The sequence below is a fragment of the Brachyhypopomus gauderio genome, chromosome 1 (assembly GCF_052324685.1).
Source record: "Brachyhypopomus gauderio isolate BG-103 chromosome 1, BGAUD_0.2, whole genome shotgun sequence".
Classification (NCBI taxonomy): Eukaryota; Metazoa; Chordata; class Actinopteri; order Gymnotiformes; family Hypopomidae; genus Brachyhypopomus; species Brachyhypopomus gauderio.
The window spans coordinates 4,824,530-4,849,903 of NC_135211.1; the positions used below are offsets into that span (position 1 = coordinate 4,824,530).

General features: G+C 41.9%; 3 protein-coding genes and 1 long non-coding RNA gene across 8 annotated transcripts; all 4 read left to right on the plus strand.

Moving 5' to 3' along the window:
* Positions 1 to 2,835: 2,835 nt before the first annotated feature.
* pecr (peroxisomal trans-2-enoyl-CoA reductase) lies at positions 2,836 to 5,553 on the plus strand. Of its 4 annotated transcripts, none has more exons than XM_077015883.1 (8): positions 2,836 to 3,012; positions 3,307 to 3,440; positions 3,789 to 3,954; positions 4,191 to 4,272; positions 4,528 to 4,624; positions 4,837 to 4,947; positions 5,161 to 5,272; positions 5,368 to 5,553. In XM_077015883.1, exons 1-8 carry the CDS (start codon positions 2,901 to 2,903, stop codon positions 5,451 to 5,453), a joined length of 900 nt encoding a protein of 299 aa, XP_076871998.1. In that variant the 5' UTR covers positions 2,836 to 2,900; the 3' UTR covers positions 5,454 to 5,553. The 4 variants fall into 4 exon arrangements, with proteins under 4 accessions (XP_076871998.1, XP_076872072.1, XP_076872153.1 ...); XM_077015957.1 differs by having other exon boundaries at positions 2,859 to 3,012; positions 3,290 to 3,440; XM_077016038.1 differs by having other exon boundaries at positions 2,868 to 3,007; positions 3,290 to 3,440.
* An 821-nt stretch (positions 5,554 to 6,374) lies between these two features.
* Positions 6,375 to 17,201, plus strand: tmem169a (transmembrane protein 169a). The gene is made up of 3 exons (XM_077020923.1): positions 6,375 to 6,539; positions 13,230 to 13,448; positions 14,977 to 17,201. The coding sequence occupies exons 2-3, from the start codon at positions 13,238 to 13,240 to the stop codon at positions 15,609 to 15,611; spliced, it is 846 nt and encodes a 281-aa protein (XP_076877038.1). The 5' UTR covers positions 6,375 to 6,539; positions 13,230 to 13,237; the 3' UTR covers positions 15,612 to 17,201.
* Positions 17,202 to 18,323: 1,122 nt separating this feature from the next.
* Positions 18,324 to 20,727, plus strand: LOC143527816 (uncharacterized). The gene is made up of 7 exons (XM_077023126.1): positions 18,324 to 18,698; positions 19,163 to 19,329; positions 19,448 to 19,630; positions 19,820 to 19,984; positions 20,226 to 20,357; positions 20,479 to 20,605; positions 20,722 to 20,727. Exons 1-7 carry the CDS (start codon positions 18,672 to 18,674, stop codon positions 20,725 to 20,727), a joined length of 807 nt encoding a protein of 268 aa, XP_076879241.1. The 5' UTR covers positions 18,324 to 18,671.
* A 691-nt stretch (positions 20,728 to 21,418) lies between these two features.
* Positions 21,419 to 24,080, plus strand: LOC143526481 (uncharacterized). 2 transcript variants are annotated; one of them, XR_013133858.1, is made up of 5 exons: positions 21,419 to 21,564; positions 21,668 to 22,138; positions 22,215 to 22,353; positions 22,446 to 22,549; positions 23,265 to 24,080. It is a non-coding gene; the product is annotated as an uncharacterized LOC143526481 (long non-coding RNA). The 2 variants fall into 2 exon arrangements; XR_013133863.1 differs by having other exon boundaries at positions 21,668 to 22,135.
* Positions 24,081 to 25,374: the final 1,294 nt, after the last annotated feature.

Consider the following 25,374-nt stretch of genomic DNA (forward strand, 5'->3'; position numbering starts at 1 on the left):
CTCAACACAACACACTACATTTCACACCACACCTCACACACTGCACAATAGATTTACACCTTACACTCACACTGTAGATTAGAACACAAGGCATCTTGTAATTCGAGTCCTGAAACGCCTAATTTTCACTGACTTTCAGAGGGCTTGCACGCACGCGCACGCACGCACACACACACACACACACACACACACACACACACACACACACACACACACACACACACACACACACACACACACACAAAGGGACAGTTAGTTGAACGTCACCTTGCATTTCCCAGTATTGTTACCCATAATGGACATTGATCACACAAGTGCTTTACACACACTTATTTAATTTCATGTACATATTGTTTACTCCTAACATTTGTGTAGATATCTGTGCATATGGGCTGTACATATGTACACATATATAGGGCCGGAGTGGGCCACTTTTTCAGCCTTGGAGTTTCATGCCCAAATCCGGCCCAAAATTATTTTTCCCTCCCAATCGGCCCAAACTAGAGATTGACATGAGCCGACCCATCGGGAATCCTCCCGAATCTCCCGATTAGCCACTCCGGCTCTGCACATATAGGTACTACTGCGCTCCTGGAGGGCTTACTGGGGTACTGCTGCACTCCTGGAGGGCTTACTGGGGTACTGCTGCACTCCTGGAGGGCTTACTGGGGTACTGCTGCACTCCTGGAGGGCTTACTGGGGTACTGCTGCACTCCTGGAGGGCTTACTGGGGTACTGCTGCACTCCTGGAGGGCTTTTCTACAGAGCTGGTTTACCCCACGTTATATAGGGCAACAAAGCAGATGTGGTCATCTTCAAATCCTGCCTTCTTAATATCAGTGTTGGTTTTTATATTTCTTAGTCTGTTTTTACTATTTGGCCATATATATATATATATATATATATATATATATATATATATATATATATATATATATATATATATATATATATATATATATATATATATAAAAACCCAAATACTGTGTTTTAATTCAATGGACATTTTATTGCTTTTAGATTTGTGGTATGCACTGTCAAAATTTGCACAAATCTTTTACGGTGTTTTAGGTGTATATCTAGGTCTATGTTAAAGCCATGGATACAGTAGCATGGAGTAATGGACAAGTAACCTTGTCAGGTATTTGTCCTACACAAATTGTTAAATAAACAAGGCCAAAGGGAGAAATCCTGCCAGTTTCTTGAGTAATGTCTGAGGAGGGCAGTTTGTCTTACAAAGCTTATGAAAATCAGAAAATATTCCATATTTAGATTTGAATACACTGGCTAAACATGCCTGAAGGTTCCTTGAGTGCCCCGCAAAAAGTAGCTACTTTTACATGAATTTAAGTATGAGAATATATTTATAAAATACATTGTTTTTTATTGCTGTTCAAAGTATATTCAGACTTTACAGAAGAGATAAAAAGGTACTCTGCTCCACTTGTGTGTTAAAGCTATTCTTGATTATTTATTTCAAGAACTCTCACGCTGAACATCCTGTACATTCTGACAGCCATCACCAAGTGCAAATAAAGATGTCTATGGCTGTCTTGGGCTCTCTAATCTAACAGCAAAGATGTATCGAGTTCCGGTTGTATTAATCAATCAGGAAACTTTTCTACTAGGAGATGGACCTTCCTGCTTGTAAATTATTTTACATACTTTTTACAACTTTTTATGGCTGAAGAACAGGGAACAGGCTGGGAGAGTGGATTATTCATTTAGCTGCACCCTTAGTCTGGTAGAAGTTAGCAAGAAATGCAAACTCTTACAGCAGCACGGTTCAGCTTGGCGACCTTGTGAGTGCTGTATGAAGTAGTTGAACCCAGTATTCAACATCTTCCTGTAGTGCTTTACTGGGATCTTCAGAAAATAAAAATGCAACAACAATTGATTAATTAAAAGAAATAATTTATTCAGTCACTTCCTTTCCGAAGTCCTGCCTCCTGGGAAATGTGTACATATGTAAGCACACTACAGGCTACAGCCGCTTAATAGAAAGCAAGCGGCTCTTGTTAACAATGGGCTTGTAAGCACGAAGCTTCAATCTGGGGGTATCGAGGTTTAAGTGGCCATTAACTTGGCCACTTAAGTGGCCAAGCAGATTTAAGTTTGCTCAAGCAGAATAAATGTTCAGTGTCGCAATCCTGAGAACCCCATAATGCAATGGTATGGCAGAATAATAGCAGAATGACAGAGGTACGACTGTTCCTTTCAGACTGTTTTGTACATATTGTTAAATAAAACGGTTTTTCATAATGCCTGTAATGTCATTTCTTACCAAACAAGTACACTAGGAAACTGCCATTGCAACTAGCATACTCTTAATGTTTTGTGTAAAAGAAGCATGGCAAGTTCAATGAATTTTACTTCTGAATTCTGAAACAATGGTACGTTCTGAATTACACTTTATCCGTGCATCTGCGAAAATGTGCGGACGTCGTACTTAGACGTGTGCAGTAGGGGGCAGCATCCCAACACAGAGCAATGAATGTATCTCGATCTGCATTATAGAGAATGTTTCAAAAACTAGTGCTGGAAGTCCTCTGCTAAACTTTAGATTTAACGTTGTAGACCTTAAATGCAAACACAGCTTGCTAAAATTATCAACATTTCTATGAATAAAACGTAGTGTTTTTACTTCATAAAACATTTTTGTTCTTATTTTATTTATAATTTTTTTTTTTTTGAATGTGTGTGTTTTTTCGTCACTTTTCAAGCAAAACGTTTTTAGTCTCTGGACCTGAGGACTGTCAAGGTCCAGATCACACTTAGTACACTCTGCTAGCCAGGAACGGAATAGAGGCAAAATAGAGACTTTTATTTTGAAAGTGGTTTCGAACAGACCTTTGTGTCGAACTTAAACCTATTTTCCAAAGGAATTTCAGCAGATAAACATGTCGGTATCAAGTGTTTTTAGGCCGGGTCTTTTCAACCACAAGGTTGCGATTGTTACCGGAGGTGGAACAGGCATTGGGAAGGCGATCGCATCAGAACTTTTACAGTTAGGTTTGTATAAACTACCAGTCTCGCAACGACTCTAGTGGATGACTACATGAAGTTAGATTTTAAGACCCCTAAATGAACCTTGCCCTTGAGAATGGATACCGATCAGATGTTTTTTTTAATTATTGTTTTAAACAGTTTCGATCTTGTGTCCTCAGGTGCCCGCAAATGTTACAATTCTGTCCAATTTCGTCTGTTTGCGAACGGTTTCATTCTTCATGAAAGCTGATGGGAGTTCAAATCTGTTTTTTTTTTTTTTGCATTCTGCACGTTTCTGAAGTTAATGTGGATTCTTAGGATGCAGTGTTGTCATATCGTCCCGTAAAATGGAGCGCTTGGAAACTGCAGCTGAAGAACTGGCGTGCAAAGTCCCTGCACACAACCCGGCCAAAGTCACTCCCGTCCAGTGCAACATACGCAACGAGGACGAGGTTACTCTCACCAGCTTCATTCATTCGATGTCTCTGATAAATATCGCTGCTTCCTCGAGTTCCGATACAATAAACCGCGTTTTGTGAAAATTCGGTTAAGGTTCGATGTATATAATTGCATTAAAATTCTTAGACCATTTTGAACATTTACTAGCTACCACAGTGCTACTGTTCACCAGATAGTATGTGAGCTACACATACTATGACTGAGTTTTTACATATTCAGTGCTGGGTAAAGGGTGGACAGCCACACAAAAAATAAAATAAAAATAAATAATCAGATTTAACTCTACACTCACAACTACATTCAGAAAAGCCACGTATTTCCACATCCTTTGTGACCGGCAGGTGAAGAACCTGGTGGCTTCTACGTTACGTCTGCACGGGCGGATCGACTTCCTGGTGAACAACGGAGGTGGTCAATTCAGCAGTCCTGCAGCCAACATGAGCCCAAAAGGCTGGAAGGCCGTCATCGACACCAACCTGACGGGCACTTTCCTTTGCTGCAAGGAAGGTAGGTCCAAACAGGCTGCTGTGTGGCTGGTTAGACTGTTTGAACACGGCTGGCTTATAAGAATTTTGCTACAGTTGTCCATCCGGTTTCATCCATCAGTTTGCAAGGATGCAGAAAGAAAGAAAAGTCCAGCTCAACAGAATAAAGATCTAACATGGGGTTCATAACCGTGGTTGTAGGAATAGCCGTGGTGGGGTTGCTGTTAAGTAATTGCTGAACTGTGCTGTAACTTGTAGTGTACAGTGCGTGGATGCGAGAGCATGGTGGAGCCATCGTCAACATCATTGCTGATATGTGGAGAGGATTCCCTGGCATGGCGTGAGTAGAGACTCGCTACCCATAAGCTAGTCCACACCACACACACACACACGCCACAGCAGCGTGTATGCTCTCACGGCCTTTACAGACCAAAGGTCTGTACTTCGGACGTGCAGTACACACAGGTGACACTGCTGATCTGTTCAGATGTGCAGTACACACAGATCTTGCCCTGCTCTTTAAATGGACCCTGAGCAGTACTGCTGTTCTCAGGTCAGCTGCTATTATAAGAGTCTTGATGACTGAATGTGACAGGCACACAGGTGCAGCCAGGGCCGCAGTGGACAATCTGACCAAGAGTTTGGCTATCGAGTGGGCCAACAGTGGAGTGAGAATAAACTCTGTGGCTCCGGTAAGTGAAACACAATCTTATCTTAGCTGAAAAGATGATATTGCAGAGAAATTACAGCTTTGGCCCTTTTATCTCGAGTTATCCTTCATAAATTGTTTATCTTCCACCTATGCGGTATTCTGTATAAATGACTCAGGTTCTGGTGCTGTTTTGGGTATTGTGTTGGGTAATTCATGTTGTGAAGAGCCTGTGCATGCGTCTCATGTGTACAGGGAACCATCTTTTCCAAAACTGCGATGCAAAACTACAAAGAGCTCGGGCCAATGATATTTAAGATGGCTGCTCCGTGCATCCCTGCGAAGAGGTTGGGTGTCCCAGAGGAGGTGAGAGAATGAGACACACACTGTGGTGTTGGTGCCCATTTGAACTTGGTTTATGGATTTCCTATATTCCATAATATTCTTGCATCTTACCGCAACTAGATGGCGATTTTGGACAGTATTGCAATCGCTTCAAATGTTGGAAGCAGAAACACTTTGTCGTGTTGGCCGTTTCTCATCCCGTGTTGCTGGTGCTGTGGTTTCTCTGTGCTTTAGATATCGCCAGCTGTGTGTTTCCTCCTCTCCCCGGCTGCGTCCTTCATCTCTGGGGCGGTACTGAAGGTGGACGCAGGCCAGAGCCTCTACAGCTCTGTGTGGGAAATCCCAGGTAATCTGCCCACCTTGGAGAAACCACGTGGGACATGTGACGAACAAGAACCTGCTTACTAACTCTGTCCCTTCATCTGACCCCGTCTCCCTCAGACCACCACGCATGGCCTGTGGCTCCGGAAGGCGAGAACACTGAGGCACTAAGGGAGATCTTAAAGGAGCCCAAGTCCAAGCTGTGAGACCGCCATCTCCCTCTAAGGGTCTTGTTTGTGGCACAACAAAACTGCGTGAAGAGAAATAATAAATAAGTAAATAAATGCATACATTTGATACACAAAACGATGTGGGGTGTTGATTCTGCATTTTGCTTTGTTGCTTTATTTGTTTATGTATTTTTCCTGGATTCTGGATGTAAATTCATATTTTTTTTAATAGGTTTTACTTTTTGTGTTTTTTATTTATTTTTTACGAGTGTTGCAGACATGGACGTAGTTTTGATTTCATAAGTGGGGGGGACACAACCTGGGGTGGCGAAATGTTGAGCGGGGGGGGGGGGGGGGGGTGGTTGAATGAAAATTGTTGAGCGCTGTGAACAAAAATTGTTGAGCGGGGGGGGGGGGGGGGAGCTCGGAGCTGCATGATCCTAGTGCTAGATTTGTCGCTATTTGGATATTGTTTTTTTAACCGTTAAAAAGTGGGGGGGACATGACTTCGTCGCTACTTAAATATTTGGTTTTAACTGTAAAAACTGGGGGGGACCAAAACCGGCTTTTGAAAAAGTGGGGGGGACATGTCCCCCCCGTCCCCCCCCAAAACTACGTCCGTGGTTGCAGAGTAGTGTCTGGTCTGCATATTGAAATAAAGTAAACACCATCTGTGGTGATTCTTTATTAAACTGATATTGCTAATGTATTCATAATCATATCTCCAGTACATACCGTATGAATGCGTGAGCTACTGTAAGTTTATATATGAACCCAAGACGAGAGTTACGAGGATATTACACGTATTACCTGTCGACGTTAGACGCGAACTGCGCTTAAACTACCGGTTACCGGGCAGAGAACAGCGCCGTACTTGGCACGTGCGGAGGACCCCGCGAGCTCAGCCAACATTTCCTATTATTCCCTATTGGTGGAAAACGGGATTCAGACGGGCGCGGTGCCGGTGTACCGACAACCGTACAGAATAATCACGCGGATTACAAATCAGTTCAGTGCAAATATACATTTAGCAGGAACATTGCGACGGTTTCGTACGGTTTCTTAGCGAGAATAAAAGGCAATTCAGACATTTCGTTTTAATTTGCCTGCCTCTGAATACAGGTAAGTCGACCAAGGACGGAGCATATATTTAAAATATGGATTAATCTGTGTTTGAATGTAACTGTCGAGTCCAAACATAATGGTTCGTTTTAATAGCGGTGTGAGGAGTTTCATACACGCATCCCAAAGGTGTGGCTTTCATTTCATTATAGGCGAGATTTGTTTCCTTTTCCCCAAAATTTCACATCGAGGTATTTGAGACATTTACTTTAATTATTTAGAAAAGAAGAGAGCGAGCATAATCGACATGACAAAATCTAAGACGATGTCAACGCCGGAGAATTATAACATCTACCGGCAAGAATTCTGCAGCGGAGCCGTCAGTCTCCACAATAGGCGTAGGCTGTGGGCATCGTGGTGTCGGCAGCTACTGGACATCCCCAATAATTGACACACGCTGTAAATTTTAAAGAGAGACATTTGAATTTATTTGCATTTTCTTAATTTTCACTAATATCAAAGGTTGTTGTATCAACCTCAGTGGTTCATGCTGGCAAATAGGCCTGTTTAAAGCACTAAGGTAATGTGAGGCTGCAGAAGCCTTTTGTTTTGTTTCGGGTGACAGTTCCGTGTCTTAAGATATTCCAAGGATGATACATTTACTAGGATATTTTTTAAATGAAAAGCACAATAATCATGCAATTTTAAACAGAAATACCTTTGGTTTGCTTCCTGCTATATGAATATACAAAAAAATCATAATAGAAAAGCCAATGTACCCATTAAACAGGGGTGCTGGAGGGCTGTTAAAATGATTATAATGGCCCAAATAAAGACTGTGGTGGTGGGGCCACTGTGATGTCTTCTCATGGGCCCCCAAGTCCCTGGTGGTGCCCTTGACATTGCTCTAAGTCACACTCACTATTTGGATGCTGGACACAAACCTGATGCCCCAACCTTTACAACTTAGCCCTCTCAGGACAGTATTTCTTTATACTGAAGATATAATGTGTACACACTAGAAGGTCCTATATCTAAAAATAGCTATAGATCATTTACTTTTACAAAGTAGGCATTTTTTACTGTTACCATCTTAAGCCAAAATCTAGGCCCTGTTACAACTATATTGTGTTGCGATGTACATTCTGAGAGCAACATTATAACCTAGTAACTAAATTCTTCGTGGATAATATTCAGAGGCACATAAGCTAGTAAAAAAAACTTGCAAGAGCACAAATCTCATAACAGAGCTGTCACGTATGAGTGAAGTGAGATTTAGATCATTAAGAAGATAAATAAGGACGGCATACTAACCCATTTATATTTTAAAATAACCTGCAATAATAGCCTACACTAGTGATGCGCTATTGTAATATTATGCATAGTATGCTTGCTATTGCTAATATCAATATTAATTCATAACATTTTTAAAGAATTAGTTATGAGAGTTATGAGTTTTAATTGTTTCTTAAACAGTTTTAATAAATACTTCTCCTCACACTTATCCTGCTCTAATACAGACTCCTCACTCTTAACCTCCTCTAATACAGACTCCTCAATCTTTCTTAACCTACTCTAATACAGACTCATCACTCTTACCCTCCTCTAATACAGACTCCTCACTCTTACCCTCCTCTAATACAGACTCCTCACTCTTAACTTACTCTAATACAGACTCATCACTCTTACCCTCCTCTAATACAGACTCCTCACTCTTAACATCCTCTAATACAGACTCATCACTCTTACCCTCCTCTAATACAGACTCCTCACTCTTAACATCCTCTAATACAGACTCATCACTCTTACCCTCCTCTAATACAGACTCCTCACTCTTAACATCCTCTAATACAGACTCATCACTCTTGGCCTGGCGGTTAGGGAACTGGACTTGTGACCGGAGGGTCGTGGGTTCGATTCCCAGACAGGCCATGACTGAGGTGCCCTTGAGCAAGGCACCTAACCCCATCTGCTCCCCGGGCGCCGGGCTAGGGCTGCCCACCGCTCTGGGCACGTGTGATCCACAGCCCCTAGTAATCACTAGTGTGTGTGTGTGTTCTGACTGCACAGATGGGTTAAAAGCGGAGGACAAATTTCGATTGGGGTGTAAAAATCACAATTGACAAAATATGGCACATTTCATTTCATTTCATTTCATTTTCATTTCATTTCTTACCCTCCTCTAGGGCTGCCACAAACGATTATTTTTATAGTCGACTAATCAACGACTAATTTTTATGATTAGTCGACTAATCGGACCAAATGTTAATTGAATATAAAACATACAGCTTATCGCACTAGAATGCAGCTGCTATTATATAACCATCATTAGATTTCAGCTATATGTTAACTAAAACTAAAAACAATTTATATCATAGTTCATTAAACCTTTAATGAAATATGCAGCTTGTTGCAACAAACTGATTAAAATAAGGATAAGGCAGTGGCTTATACAACACAAATATAAATACATTAATAAAGAATTTTTTTTCTTTCGTTCATTCGTCTCTGGCATCAAACTTAACTACATTTAAATCAAATTAGGTAGGTACCTGAAACTAAGGAATTATTCACAAAAATAAAGTTTTGGTCTCACTGACGTTACAGAAAACACATGAATGCGTGCTAAGGCTAATGAAACAAATCGCCATCGCTAATGTTAACTTTTACAGCTACCACGATGAGCAAGTACTAAGTTAACGCTCGTTTTACGCTCATTTTAGCAGCTAACTAAATTTGAGACATTGTCACAATCAGTCACAACCTTTTCAGGAGCTTGTACATCGCGGTTGTGCTGCCGTGGAATCTGCCTTGCAGATATTGCATTGCATGCGTTTCTCTTTCATTTTCTTAGTGATCCCACACTTTTGAGATCCGTAGCCGGGTAGCCATGATACCAGAGCCTGTCTGTATAACGTCCTGGGATGTCGTCCACTGCCTACCAAGGTTTCCACTACTGCGCATGTGCATCAAGGACAGAAAGGCAGATACAGCAGTGGAGCAGTTTGGAGAGAAAAAAGTAAAAAAAATGACACATCGACTAATCGACTATTAAATTAGTCGTCGACTATTTTATTAGTCGACATAATCGTGACTAGTCGACTAATCGTGGCAGCCATACCCTCCTCTAATACAGACTCATCACTCTTACCCTCCTTTAATACAGACTCACCACTCTTACCCTCCTCTAATACAGACTCCTCACTCTTAACCTCCTCTAATACAGACTCACCACTCTTAACCTCCTCTAATACATTCTAATACAGACTCCTCACTCTTACCCTCCTCTAATACAGACTCATCACTCTTACCCTCCTCTAATACAGACTCATCACTCTTACCCTCCTCTAATACAGACTCATCACTCTTACCCTCATCTAATACAGACTCAACACTCTTACCCTCCTCTTATACAGACTCATCACTCTTACCCTCCTCTAATACAGACTCACCACTCTTAACCTCCTCTAATACAGACTCACCACTCTTAACCTCCTCTAATACATTCTAATACAGACTCCTCACTCTTACCCTCCTCTAATACAGACTCATCACTCTTACCCTCCTCTAATACAGACTCATCACTCTTACTCTCCTCTAATACAGACTCAACACTCTTATCCTGCACTAATACAGACTCATCACTCTTACCCTCCTCTAATACAGACTCATCACTCTTACCCTCCTCTAATAAAGACTCCTCACTCTTATTCTGCTCTAATACAGACTCCTCACTCTTACCCTCCTCTAATACAGACTCCTCACTCTGAACATCCTCTAATACAGACTCATCACTCTTACCCTCCTCTAATACAGACTCCTCACTCTTAACATCCTCTAATACAGACTCATCACTCTTACTCTCCTCTAATACAGACTCATCACTCTTAACCTCCTCTAATACAGACTCCTCACTCTTAACATCCTCTAATACAGACTCATCACTCTTACCCTCCTCTAATACAGACTCATCACTCTTAACATCCTCTAATACAGACTCCTCACTCTTACCCTCATCTAATACAGACTCCTCACTCTTAACATCCTCTAATACAGACTCATCACTCTTACCCTCCTCTAATACAGACTCATCACTCTTACCCTCATCTAATACAGACTCAACACTCTTAACATCCTCTAATACAGACTCCTCACTCTTAACATCCTCTAATACAGACTCATCACTCTTACCCTCCTCTAATACAGACTCACCACTCTTAACCTCCTCTAATACAGACTCACCACTCTTAACCTCCTCTAATACATTCTAATACAGACTCCTCACTCTTACCCTCCTCTAATACAGACTCCTCACTCTTAACATCCTCTAATACAGACTCATAACTCTTAACATCCTCTAATACAGACTCACCACTCTTAACCTCCTCTAATACAGACTCACCACTCTTAACCTCCTCTAATACATTCTAATACAGACTCCTCACTCTTACCCTCCTCTAATACAGACTCATCACTCTTACTCTCCTCTAATACAGACTCAACACTCTTATCCTGCACTAATACAGACTCATCACTCTTACCCTCCTCTAATACAGACTCATCACTCTTACCCTCCTCTAATAAAGACTCCTCACTCTTATCCTGCTCTAATACAGACTCCTCACTCTTACCCTCCTCTAATACAGACTCCTCACTCTTAACATCCTCTAATACAGACTCATCACTCTTACCCTCCTCTAATACAGACTCCTCACTCTTACCCTCCTCTAATACAGACTCATCACTCTTACCCTCCTCTAATACAGACTCATCACTCTTACTCTCCTCTAATACAGACTCATCACTCTTAACCTCCTCTAATACAGACTCCTCACTCTTAACATCCTCTAATACAGACTCATCACTCTTACCCTCCTCTAATACAGACTCCTCACTCTTAACATCCTCTAATACAGACTCCTCACTCTTACCCTCCTCTAATACAGACTCCTCACTCTTAACATCCTCTAATACAGACTCATCACTCTTACCCTCCTCTAATACAGACTCCTCACTCTTAACATCCTCTAATACAGACTCATCACTCTTACCCTCCTCTAATACAGACTCATCACTCTTACTCTCCTCTAATACAGACTCATCACTCTTAACCTCCTCTAATACAGACTCATCACTCTTACCCTCCTCTAAAACAGTCTCCTCACTCTTACCCCCCTCTAATACAGACTCATCACTCTTACCCTCCTCTAATACAGACTCATCACTCTTAACATCCTCTAATACAGACTCATCACTCTTACCCTCCTCTAATACAGACTCCTCACTCTTAACATCCTCTAATACAGACTCATCACTCTTACCCTCCTCTAATACAGACTCATCACTCTTACCCTCATCTAATACAGACTCAACACTCTTACCCTCCTCTTATACAGACTCATCACTCTTACCCTCCTCTAATACAGACTCATCACTCTTAACATCCTCTAATACAGACTCACCACTCTTAACCTCCTCTAATACAGACTCACCACTCTTAACCTCCTCTAATACATTCTAATACAGACTCCTCACTCTTACCCTCCTCTAATACAGACTCATCACTCTTACTCTCCTCTAATACAGACTCAACACTCTTATCCTGCACTAATACAGACTCATCACTCTTACCCTCCTCTAATACAGACTCATCACTCTTACCCTCCTCTAATAAAGACTCCTCACTCTTATCCTGCTCTAATACAGACTCCCCACTCTTACCCTCCTCTAATACAGACTCCTCACTCTTAACATCCTCTAATACAGACTCATCACTCTTACCCTCCTCTAATACAGACTCCTCACTCTTACCCTCCTCTAATACAGACTCATCACTCTTACCCTCCTCTAATACAGACTCATCACTCTTACTCTCCTCTAATACAGACTCATCACTCTTAACCTCCTCTAATACAGACTCCTCACTCTTAACATCCTCTAATACAGACTCATCACTCTTACCCTCCTCTAATACAGACTCCTCACTCTTAACATCCTCTAATACAGACTCCTCACTCTTACCCTCCTCTAATACAGACTCCTCACTCTTAACATCCTCTAATACAGACTCATCACTCTTACCCTCCTCTAATACAGACTCCTCACTCTTAACATCCTCTAATACAGACTCATCACTCTTACCCTCCTCTAATGCAGACTCATCACTCTTACTCTCCTCTAATACAGACTCATCACTCTTAACCTCCTCTAATACAGACTCATCACTCTTACCCTCCTCTAAAACAGTCTCCTCACTCTTACCCTCCTCTAATACAGACTCATCACTCTTACCCTCCTCTAATACAGACTCATCACTCTTAACATCCTCTAATACAGACTCATCACTCTTACCCTCCTCTAATACAGACTCCTCACTCTTAACATCCTCTAATACAGACTCATCACTCTTACCCTCCTCTAAAACAGTCTCCTCACTCTTAACATCCTCTAATACAGACTCATCACTCTTAACCTCCTCTAATACAGACTCCTCACTCTTACCCTCCTCTAATACAGACTCATCACTCTTACCCTCCTCTAATACAGACTCCTCACTCTTAACATCCTCTAATACAGACTCCTCACTCTTACCCTCCTCTAATACAGACTCATCACTCTTACCCTCCTCTAATACAGACTCCTCACTCTTAACATCCTCTAATACAGACTCATCACTCTTAACCTCCTCTAAAACAGACTCATCACTCTTACCCTCCTCTAATACAGACTCCTCACTCTTATCCTGCTAAGGGTCAAGGATGATGGAGGAGGCATGTCCAGAACAGGAGGGGGTTTCTGGGGCACAGTCCCCAGTCACATCACTGCGTGGGTCGGAGGACGAAGGAGGGACCAGCACAAGGAGAAAGAAGAGAAAGAAAAAGGAGATAATCTACCGCTCTGAGGTGGAGTCTGCATGTGAGGGGACTTCGGCAAATGGGGACGGGGCCCCCGGTACTCCACCAGAGGAAGGTGAGGGCAAAGCTAATCACCTGTGACAGGTGTATCAAATTAATCACTGGGTTTATTTCAGTCACGTTTTACCACTGGCGTTGCTTAATAAGTGTCCCATGCAAAAGTGGCTTTGAAGTGGGTTGGATTTTGACAAAGGGCACAAATTCTACACTAGTGTGAAAGCAAGCATGTCTTCCACATCTAAACATGTGTTAACATATTTTCAGCATATTTATGTACTTTATCAAAGCATATCAACATTATGCAATCAAATGGGCAATGAGTAAAAAACAATGTTTTGAAATATGTTTAAGTAAAAAGTGGGGTTTTTTTCTGGTGACTATTTTATTACCTGCGATATTAAAGGATTAAAGGCATGCAAACTTTTTATGGCTGCAGTGTTGAATGAAATGAGTAACTAAATCAATACACTGAAATAAGTATATAATTGCTGTACATGCTTATAATTCAAAAGTCAATAGCTTTATTTAGATCACATAACTTCTAAACAAATACTTTCATACTTACATCGTTTTCTTTGTTTGTTCTTTTCTCCTCCCACCACTCACTATCTACACTTTTTTTGGAAAAGCTCTAACACAAACTGTCGCCTCAAAGTTGAAGACATATAATTGTCTAAAATGCCTTTGTATGCTGTATCATTAACATTACCATTCACTGGAGCAATAGGACCCATCAGACTGCAAGAGAGAGAAATATGAGGGATTGCTACAGAGAACGAGTTCAGCAGTGGTGCAGTGTACACCCTTTCAGTTAGAGTTTGGCATTGTGGTAGCTTCTTGACCAGAGTGTCCTCCTTTAAACAATGTATAAAGCTCCAAGTTCACAGTGCTTTTGCTGACGCTGCTTCCAGAGGGTGACTGGAGCTCTATGGCTCCAGCTGTAACAAAGAACAGGCCTTTTCTACCCACTTCTGCACACAGCAGCGCTCTGTGAGTTTGGGTGGTTTAGTTTCCACCAAGTTCCTCCACACCAGACCTTCTGGCATAGACATTGTTGCTACTCAGTACTTTAATTTCAAAATAATATCACATACGGTGGATCAGGGCATATATAGTTTGCATCATATGTCAAATGACAGATATGGCAGTAACATGTTTAAAGTCCCTGAGCTCATCAGTACAACTGATTCTACTAGCAGGGTTTGTGGGGATTGCAGGTGCCTAATTTTGTTTTGTATAGCTGTTAGCAACGGGTGTGGCTGAAAGACAAATATATATACAAGTCTGCTCATACTGCTTTGAAAATTCAATTTGGTTTAACTGATAGATGTAGCCGCAATTGAGATTTAAGTTTATTGTTTTACATTTAGGGCATTTAGCAGACACTCGAGACTGTATTTGTAGCAATGACATCCAGTTTCCGAACCTCTAGTTTATCTGTTTTTAATAAAAAACAGTATTCACTGTATGTCCTGTTCACTGCCTCTGTCATTCTTTGAATCAACAGTTGATAGAATCAAATGCTACCACTATATCTAAAGATCTGTTAGTCTGTGTTAAACTGGCATTGGTGTTCTTCACAGCTGAATGGGACGGTCCTGCAGACAGCCGCTTCGTGACACTTACGGGAACGATCACTCGTGGGAAGAGAAAAGGCCAGCTGGTGGACATCCGCCTGGCGTTGACCGACCGCGAGCTGAGAGACATGGCACGCTCCAAGGAGCGTCTGGACGCCGAGTGTGAGGCGGGCTCGGCGTTCAGGCGTGAGGAGTGCACACTGGGTCCAGGACGGGGCCCACATGTGGTCCTCTGGAGCCTATCCTGCTTCCCTGTGGTGTTCCTGCTAGCCTTCGTCATCTCCTTTTACTACGGCACGCTCACTTGGTACAACATCTTCCTCGTCTACAACGAGGAGCGCACGTTCTTGCACAAGATCCTAGTGTGTCCGCTGCTGGTTCTGGGCTACCCGGCGCTGATGGTGGCGCTCTGCACCTGCGTGGCAGCGTACGCGGCCGCCGCCCAGATCTCGTGGAGCATCGGAGAGTGGTGGATGGCCGTGGCCGACCTGGAGAAAGGTGCGTGCGGCTGGGCCTGCGGGAAACTGGGCCTGGAGGACTGTGCTCCCTACAGCGTGGTGGAGCTGCTCGATTCCGACACACTGTCCGGCACACTGCAGCGGAGACAGGTGGAGGAGCGGGAGCAGACCTCCTCCGTGTGATGCAGTCCCACGACCTTCTCACCTCTAATGCTGCTGCATCGTGGTGCTGGTGACACAGTTTATTTTATGGTGCTACAAGTTATTTTAAATGGGAACACACATATTTAGCATATTTATTACATCATGCATATTTGACATATTTATAATGCCATTCATGTTATGCATTTACACTGTTCTTTCCCACTTTTTTCTGGTGTGCCTAAGAGAGGTTTGTGGTCAACGGCCCACTCCCAGTTATCAAAAGGAGCATGTGGTGGGAACACTGGCGTTCCAGACATTCAAACAGTAAAATACTGTGTAAGTTAGTGGTAAACACAGCAAGTGCTTAACAATACATTATAAATTGGTGCTGAAAACTTTGAATTGGTGCTGTTGCTTATAAAGAAATATTATTATTATTCTTTCATTAATCACATAATAGCCTAGTACTTTAACAGATGGATTACTTCAGAGAATAATTGTTTCTAGTGACGACTACGTGTTATAATTTTTTAGCTACCTCGAAGAATGTTTAATGGGAACTTGGATAAACAATTTTAGCTTTCTGGTTTGCTATGTGATTCTTATTATCATAATTTTGTAATCCAGCAAATGACTTGTTACACGTTGTCCAGTACAAAAGCATCAATTTCTGCTATTCATGACCTGTCTTGAACTATGAGCCCCTATCAGACACTAAGCCACTATCCACTGTCAGGCCACTAGCCACTAAGACACCATCAGACACTAAGACACTAAGGCATATTTCTTATCTCTGTGAAAATAATGAAAGATCAGTTACAGTTAATCAGATACCACAGATTATTCCATCCCTGCAGCCAACATTTTGTGAAAAGAAACACAAATGTTCTAGATCCATCTAGAATGGATCAGACATGACAACTTAAATCGTACTTGTGATGCATTTTGAAAGTCTTGCAAATTGATTCAGACTTTTGCCTAAATTACTTTTGCCTAAATGATTCAACACGAAAGTTTGAAAACAACATGAAAATATAATTATTTTAAGCAGTAACAGGTTTCTAAGGAAGACTCACAAATCAATTCAGACTTGTATCCAGTGTCTCAAGACTTGACTCATACAAAGAGACCCATGACCATCTCTGGTATGAGTACGGGTCTTTAACCCCAATGCCTCCACTGTGCAAAACACATAACTAGCACAAAAGATACAAGGCACTTCTTTTACACTATTGGCTGTTAGACGCTCTAACAATCACCGATGCACTACCTTACTGTAAGCACCAGAGTAGAGCTAGCAAGCCTTTACCAGCCACATCATTTCCTCTTCACCAGAACATGCTTCCATCAGACACTACCATCAGACACTTCCATCAAACCCTCTCATCCAACACTCCCATCAGACACTTCCATCAGACACTTCCATCAGACACTTCCTTACGTAACAGAAGTGGCTTTATCCAAGTTAGATGTCGTGCTGTTGACACCTGATTAAAAAATCTTCATCGTATAGAAATCTGGCAAATCTGTTTTGTGTGTGTGTGTGTGTGTGTGTGTGTGTGTGTGTGTGTGTGTGTGTGTGTGTGTGTGTGTGTGTGTGTTTTGTTTTTGCTTGTTTTTTGTTAATGACAATTGGATGAATTTTATTCCTCTCTCTACAGCTACAATTTGAATCTGAATTTTGTATATTTATTTAATGAAAATGCAGTTTTACTTTTTCTGTCAAGTTGTAATTTGATCAAATTAAATTTGTACTCCATGACTTGAATTTCTATGCATGTTTTGGAAACATATATCCTTTATAATGTTGTCAAACTACATTCAGTGTAAATGCAGGAAAGGCAATCTATAGATTCAGTCAGGCAATCAGCTGTGAAGAAACAATTTATAAGCAATCAGGAAATATTTTAGGACAACCTGAAATATTGTTGGACAGTTATAAATTAGAGGGGACTTTAAAATGCAAAAAGAGTAGCTGATACTGTACATGTGAAGTATAATTGAACCGCACTTTTCATAAAAGCTCAAAGCCCTGCAAGGTGCCCAAGTTGTGTGTGTAATTGTGCAGATTTCTTTCACTAATCAGTATCTTACATTCTAGTATGTGGATTTTTCTAGTATAATAATGTATAAGATGAATCACTAAACCTTAGCACTAAAGGGTGAAGGGATTTCATGATCCATGAACCATGACCATGAACTTGGTCGTCCCCTGCGGAGTATATTGCAGAGTCACTGAAAGGTTGCAAAGGAAAGATTGGGCAAACAAAAACAAAAAAACACACAAAACCCTCACAACATCGGGCATCATCATGACAGTCAAGAGATGATTTAGCCCCAAAACCTCATCTAGATGAGATTCTTAACCCAACTGTGGGCCGCGAACGCCACCTTGAGGGCCTCAAAAGAACAACAGTTTTAAACTTTGGGCCGCAGAGGGCCGCCGGACCGCATTGATTTTGAATAAAATGCAGTACACTTTCTCACCACTAGTAGCGGTAGTGCGTCACTTAGATATTTAAACAACGTATTTAATATAAGTTAAACTTATATAGCGCCTTTCTAGTACCCAAGGACACTTTACAAAAATCCTATGGGGAAAAAAAACAAATAAAAATTAAATAAATAAATATAATTAATTAAACCATACTATGACTATGTGGAAGGGAGAAAATACTGAGAGAAAAGGTGAGTTTTAAGCTGAGTTTTGAAGGAGGAAAAGGATGAACAGAGGCGGAGATGTTGCGGGAGGCCATTCCACAGTTTTGGGGCCATTACACAGAATGAGCGCCCACGAGCAGTGACAAGCTTGTATTTTGGAACCACCAGAAGACCTGTGTCTGAGGACCTAAGTGTTTGGTTTTGGATATAGGGTATAGAAGTTGTGCTAAATAGTCTGGAGCTTACAGCTTCACACTTAACGACAACAGAACGCAGCACTATTACGTCATATAGCTACTGACGTTAACAACGAGGCCGTGACAGCGCTGCACAATAGAACCAGGTCAATATATCGCGAACATCACATTTAAAGTACCTGCAAACCCGACGCGACGACGTTTACATTAATTCTGTTAGGAAGGAGCGTATATCGGACAAATGGGTTGCATTTACTCGTGTATGAAGGTAGCTATCTAACGTTTTTATACGTTGTGGTCCATGGACGTAGTTTTGATTTCATAAGTGGGGGGGACACAACCTGGGGTGGCGAACTGTTGAGCGGGGGGGGGGGGGGTGGTGCTGCATGATCCTAGTGCTAGATTTGTCGCTATTTGGATATTGGTTTTTTAACCGTTAAAAAGTGGGGGGGACATGACTTCGTCGCTACTTAAATATTTGGTTTTAACTGTAAAAACTGGGGGGGACCAAAACCGGCTTTTGAAAAAGTGGGGGGGACATGTCCCCCCCGTCCCCCCCCAAAACTACGTCCGTGTTGTGGTCTAAAAAGGAGTAACCGGCATTTTTATACCGGTTATTCTCCGATTCTCCGATATTTTCTCCGATATTTTTTCTATTTAAGATGTGATGCTTTTTAGGGTGTACTGAGGTTTCCCATACCCATGATTTGACAAACCAATGCTTTCCTACAGAAAAAGAACAAAGAGGGTGTGAATAGTGAAGTTAAAAAGAAGAAAAAGCAAAGATGGTGGAGACATATAGAGTCATCCTCCCTGACACAAGTAACTGACACTCAGTCCTTGAATGTCAGCTCCTCCTCCATCTCTTGCTCCTCTTCCTCTGAGGGACACTTAACCAGGTATGAAAACCGTCCCAGCCTTATGAATTGTGTAGTCACATGCACATGTGTAGTCACATGCACATTTGGTTATTATTTATTCTGTCTATGATTTTTCCCTGGAATTATTTGCCCCCAGGTCCAACAACAAACTCCCTACTGAACCCAAGAACACGGAAGGGATTGTTCCTGGTCAGAGCTCAGAATCTTTTATGATTTTGTCCCTTTGCATAGTATGTTTTAGTCAAAGACACTTACTCCAAGGTTTTGTTCTCTCCATAGGGGCTGCTGATAAAGATGTGTGCTCCGTGCCCATGGATAGGTGGGTACATTATTAAAGTCATCTTCATGGCACAGTAAAGTATGGACAATCTATAATGGTTATATATTGACATTGTGGCATAAATCAAGAGAAACTGAAAAATATTAAAAACAACATTTGTATGTATGTGAACATTTTGTGCACTACACAAACTCCATATTCATCTGTCACTTCTACTCTCTCTTTCAGATTTCCGGCTGTTGTGGTAGAGGGAGACTTTCGTGTGCAGAATTTGCAGCACCTGTTACCGCACATCGTCAGTAGTGAAAGGGTGACTGAGAGTGGCCAGGGTGAGGGCCAAGGACACGCCCCCACTGTTTCTGCTGGCAGAGACACAGAGATCCGACAGCTCGGGTAAAGACAGAACACGTTGTGTTTTAGCACACAACCATTACGTGATTTTGCAGTGTACACAGATGTAATGTACACAGTCTTTATCTCTGAACCAAAATAAAGGCACGTAGCAATTAAAGGAGCAATAAGTATTTTTGCAGTTCTTCTTCAAATTCTGAAATGATGTGACATTGACACCTAGTGGCCTGGAAGTTTTACTGATTATGTATTAAATCTATTCTAAACATTAATGTCCTGTTAGGTTTCCCAACATTGGGAATACATGTTATATGAACGCCACTCTGCAGTGTCTTCTGAGTCTCTCCTGCTTCTGGAGCCCCATCAGAGCTCAGTGCTCCAGCTGGACGGATCCATCCAGCTGCCAGATGCTCAGGTAGCCAATCAGGAACAGAGGATTCACATGTCTAAATGAACTGTTCAATTATGAGTGCTTAGAGAGGTGTTGTGATGCTGAGAGTTATAAACCACATTGGTCTCCCTGTTACTGTGCGTAGATGTTTTGCAGATCTACAGCAAGGCAGGCTCACTAGTCGTAGCTCTTCAAAGAAGAAGAAGCTCCTGAGAGCCCTGAATGCCTGTATTTCAGTCAGATGCCCTGCGTTTGGAGAGGACTACGAACAGGTTCGGCTAAACAACCCTCTGAGCCATTCAGAACACATCAGAACCACATGCAGTAGTCTGCAGGAACTGCACACAACCTTCTTTGTTTTCTCAACTCTGTTGCTGCTGAAGTCCAGGAGTAATGCCGTTCCGATGTACTGTCTTCCACAGGATGCTCATGAGTTCCTGATGATGTGTTTGCTTCAGCTGAAGGAGGAGGGAGAGACACTCAGGGTTTCCTCCTTCTCTTACATCTGCCCTGTGGCAAATTTTGAGTTTCACCTCAAATCTGTGCGCACCTGCAGCAGGTAATTCTGTGCTATATCACCACATCTCCTTCTTGTAAATCAACTGTTCTTAACATGTGTTTCTTCAGAGTGTGCATTGTCACAAAGTATGCACACACTTGGTATGGGATAATGTGGGTTATTTCTGTGTGAATGTTGTAACCTCTCTGTTGATTTCTGTTGTTTGAAAGCTGTGGACTGCAGAGCTCCAGAGTGGAGGACTTCAACCACCTCTCTGTTAACCTGAGCTCTACCTTGACTGACAGCCTACACAATTACTTCAAGGTCTGTCACCTCACACACCCCTACTGGACAACACTTTTTTTGCCAGTTTGTTAAGTTAGGGAGCCATCCTAACCATTGTCACTCTCAATGAAAACTTTTTTTCAGTCAACGGTTTTGGAGTTCAAATGTGAATGTGGTCAAGGCACCGAGGCATGTGAAGTGGTGGAGTTCTTCACACTCCCACGGTGAGTCTCGCATTATGTGAATTACCACAAACAATGAGTTTTAAAGCAGTCATCTCACACTCTTCCAATTCTTACATCATTTTTCCTTTTGGAACAGAGTTCTGATCCTCCACATTAAGAGGTTTGACATGCTGGGCAAGAAACTAACAAACCTAATGGACATCCCCTCAGAGCTGGACCTCTCTGTCCTCCCTGGAGTGGCTTCACTCGGGCAACCGTTAAGGTCAGCTTGTACAACGGCCTGAGCATACGCTCTCTCACCTCTGTCCACCCTTTCACAATTAGCAATGAGACGCTAACTGAATGGCTTTGTGATGTGTCCACAGTGGACCAGCATACACCCAGGACAAAGGACATGAGGAGGATAATCTGGAGAAAAGCTCTGTGCCAGAACAAGGTAAACATCAGCCATTTTCCTACAGTGATCAATTAAATTTTGGATTTACAACCTGTCTACGTTTATACGTACCTGCCATAATGATGTAGTTCTCTCAACCCATTAGTAGTAAATGAGAGCAGAGAAGGACAGGGAGAGAAAGTACAGCACGTCAGCCCACTGGTGAGGAAATAGAGAGAGAGAGATGAAAAAGAAGATTGAAAGATGCTGAGAGAGACTGAGAAAGACAGGCTGAGAGAGATAGATAGATATGAGAGAGACCCATATCAACGATCTAAGATGCATTCTTACTTAATCATATGAAAAAACAGATGTACTTGTTGTTTGCAGGAAACTGTTCACACAGACATCTACAGACTCCACGCTGTGGTGTCTCATTTGGGTGGCAGCATGGACAGTGGTGAGCAGTCTGATAATATCCACAAACATGCAGTAGAAACTATAAAGTGACTAATGACATCTTGCTTCCCTGACAGGGCACTACATCAGCGACGTAGCTGAGGAGAAAGGAGAGTGCTGGTTAAAATTCAACGATTCAAAGGTTTCAAAAAAGACAGAGCCAGCCGTCCTTAAGAGCAGGGCAAAAACAGCCTACCTGCTTTTCTACATGCAAAGGTAGTAGCTCACCTTCTAACTCAGGTACATCTGCTGAAACACATAGAGAACTGGCTGAATTCCAGCTGCTCCTGTTTTGCTGTTGTCTCCAGTGGGGCTGGAGAGAAGAACGTGGTCCCGTGGATGGTGGACCAGGGAGAAGCAGCAGTATCCCCCTAAACCCAACTCCATGCCATGACTAAGTCAGGATACACATGTAAGCACCTACATCCTCACTTAACAAGACAGACTACACATCTGCTCAGTTCAGTTCAGGTCTATTTCTGTCTGTTCCTGTCGTCCAATCGTAGGAGATAATTCATTAAGAACGGCTTCTGCCTTTCAGATTTGGGAACATAGATACCTCTGTCCATGGGGACAGATACAAATTCCATAAGATTTTACATGTTGGCAGAAACCTAACCTTTACCCTGCCCTTACAATCAAAATTATAAGGCTAGACACAATTAGAAACTTCCTTCCTAAATTACCGCTCACACTGGTATGTCTGGTATATTACATCTTTTTATATTACTGGTAAGTTTCAAGTGAGTTATTATTTGTTCAACATTAACACTCCTCCCCCCTTGTGTGATAAGGCTACAGACTACCATTTTAAAATGATTAATGCTTAGATGGTATTTTCATTACAATTAATTAGTTAAACATGATTCAGACCAGCAGACTACAGGCAACTGCTAAATAACAAGCTGTAAAGGTGATCATCACTTCAATGCTATATCCGTTATATCTGTTAATGGGTTGCGTTTCTATGGGAATTGTGTAAATAGCCCCTTGCTTTTCTTCCAAATCTTAGTAGATAAAAGGCTTTCTAATAAAAAATGACTATTCATGAATGACGTCACTTTAGACAGCATGTAGCCTAGATGACCTGTCAACGCTTGATTTTCTCCACCATTCATGTGTTAAAGGCCAGAAAAGGCGTGACACAGGCGGACACTGCTCCCGACTCTGGCAAGTACGCAACAAAGCGGAAAGACTTCCGTTGTTTGAAGGGTGAACCGAGTGAACCAAGCGGTGTCTGTTTTGTCCGACTGATCTGAGAAGTTGGGACGTGCCGGTGTAAATACAGCTGAGCTGCTGGTGAAAGCGAGAACGTGAGAGACTCTGCTGCTGGTGCTGTCTGTGCACGAGAAGCGCGCTGATAAAAAGCTAAGTGCAACCCCCTACCATTTTAGAAGAATTTTAACCTTCTGCCATCCACCAGTCGTAGTTTTAGGGCAGTACATTTTAATTTTTCATTTTTGTTTTAGTTTGTTGGAGTCCGTTGCTATAAATAGCTAAGTTGCTTTCTATTAGGCTGGGTACTGCTATAGGTTTATTTCATTATTTGATTTTTGGTTGTGTGTAAGGGATTTGGATTTGTTTGGTTTGATTTATTTTGGGGTTTATAATTTGGAGGGTTTGCTGTGGTGTTAAGTAGTTTTTTTTCCAGTGCTAGCCTATTAGGGAACATTTTGTTTGGCTAAAATATTCTATATTCTTTGGGCTCCATTTTTGTGTTGCGTCTTTGTGGGTTTGTGTGTTTCTTTGTTACAATTTCAGTTATTTTGAGTGGTGACTGCGTTTTGTTTTTGTTCTGTCCTTTGTCTGCAGCATTGCTATCCAGAACACTAAGTGGACTGTTGCGTGTCCCTCCTTGAACTGGCTGCCGAGGTTCTGGACTGGGACTGGGTGCACTTGGAGTTGATGGATTTTTTTTTTTTTTTTTTATATATAAAATTCTTTTGTTGAATAAATATATTGTGCAAATTCCCATCTTCTCTCTGCATTTGTCAACTTGCGACTCCCCAAGGTGTAGTGGTTGGGATTGGGCTAAGGGAAATATAAAATGTTGCCCTTTGTCGGGAAAGGCCGTGACATTAGTAGTAAATAGTTCTTGGTTCTTTTCTCTGGCTGTTTGCCTAATGTCGCTCCTCAGTCATTTTGGACTCCTCAGTTTTTACATTGTATTTGATAATTGCCAGTGTTTGCTTTGAAAGTGAGCGTGCTGGTTGTGTTCTCCAGAGATCTGCACAATGCATTTATCACACTGTTCACGCTGCTCACCATTACTCACTGGTGTGTCCTGCTGTCAGAAGTACAAAGGGTTCCAGAGCTGGACAGCATCACCTGCAGCATTTACATCGTTCTGTGGATTTGTATTCGCTCCTTCATATTCCTGAACATTGTAATTGGCATTTTTGGTAGGTTACACTACAAGTCATTAGTTGTGCTGAATGAAATATGCAGATGGTAAAGTTGTGCAAGGGCAGAAGAATTCATTCATTGTCATTTAATGAACAATATTAATAAGCCAAATCCATGTTGCATACCCACACATGAAAATACATTCGGTTCTGTAAGGAGCGAACTCTCAAGTGCAACAACGAATTGAAATGCAGGTGAGTAGTTCTTTCATGCTGTAGTTTTTTTACTTAATTTGCTCAGACAATCTTTATGCATGCAAATAGACAAATTAATAGCCAAGTTTTGTTTGTTTTTTGTTCTGATTTTAGCAGATTAAGCCAGTCTCTAGTTAGTGGGTAAGTAATGGTCCCATGTAGATGGGAAGCAAAACCTGTAACATTTGTGACTGTAATATGTGCTGGAAAAACCACAAAAGGATCTAAATGCAGCGTAGTGCTTCTTTATCCTCCAGACACAATCTACTGTAGCTAGCAGCACAAGACACACAAAACACACAGTACAAAAAGAAGCGAACACAGGGCAGCAGGGTCAGGGCAGCATGGTCCATACAGTCCAGAGTCCATTACAAATCCAGGGGTCGGGCTGAGAATGAGGTGTAAGGAAGAAGCAAAGGTCACAACAACGGTAGGCAAAAACGAGCAAGGAACGCTCACTATGCAACGTCAGAGGCAAAACTTCACAATGTAAAGTGGTAAGTGAGTAGTGTAAGAAAGGTGGAGGAGGGTGGGGACACACAGGGACAGGTGGAGGTCATTAGTATTCAGGAGATTGAACATGCATGTTTCGAGAAGTTGAGACCCTGGCGCTGTGACTTCAGAAGAGCGGGAGGCT

Excerpts from the sequence above, each read along its gene's own strand:
- tmem169a (XM_077020923.1), top strand. The coding sequence starts at position 13,238 with ATGATGGAGGAGGCATGTCCAGAACAGGAGGGGGTTTCTGGGGCACAG. Across the intron at positions 13,449-14,976 it reads CGGTACTCCACCAGAGGAAG|CTGAATGGGACGGTCCTGCA; the intron begins GTGAGGGCAAAG and ends TGTTCTTCACAG.
- LOC143527816 (XM_077023126.1), top strand. The coding sequence starts at position 18,672 with ATGGGTTGCATTTACTCGTGTATGAAG. Across the intron at positions 19,330-19,447 it reads TCTGAGGGACACTTAACCAG|GTCCAACAACAAACTCCCTA; the intron begins GTATGAAAACCG and ends ATTTGCCCCCAG. Across the intron at positions 19,985-20,225 it reads ACAGAGATCCGACAGCTCGG|GTTTCCCAACATTGGGAATA; the intron begins GTAAAGACAGAA and ends ATGTCCTGTTAG.
- pecr (XM_077015883.1), top strand. The coding sequence starts at position 2,901 with ATGTCGGTATCAAGTGTTTTTAGGCCGGGTCTTTTCAACCACAAGGTT. Across the intron at positions 4,625-4,836 it reads GAATAAACTCTGTGGCTCCG|GGAACCATCTTTTCCAAAAC; the intron begins GTAAGTGAAACA and ends TCATGTGTACAG. Across the intron at positions 4,948-5,160 it reads GGTTGGGTGTCCCAGAGGAG|ATATCGCCAGCTGTGTGTTT; the intron begins GTGAGAGAATGA and ends TCTGTGCTTTAG.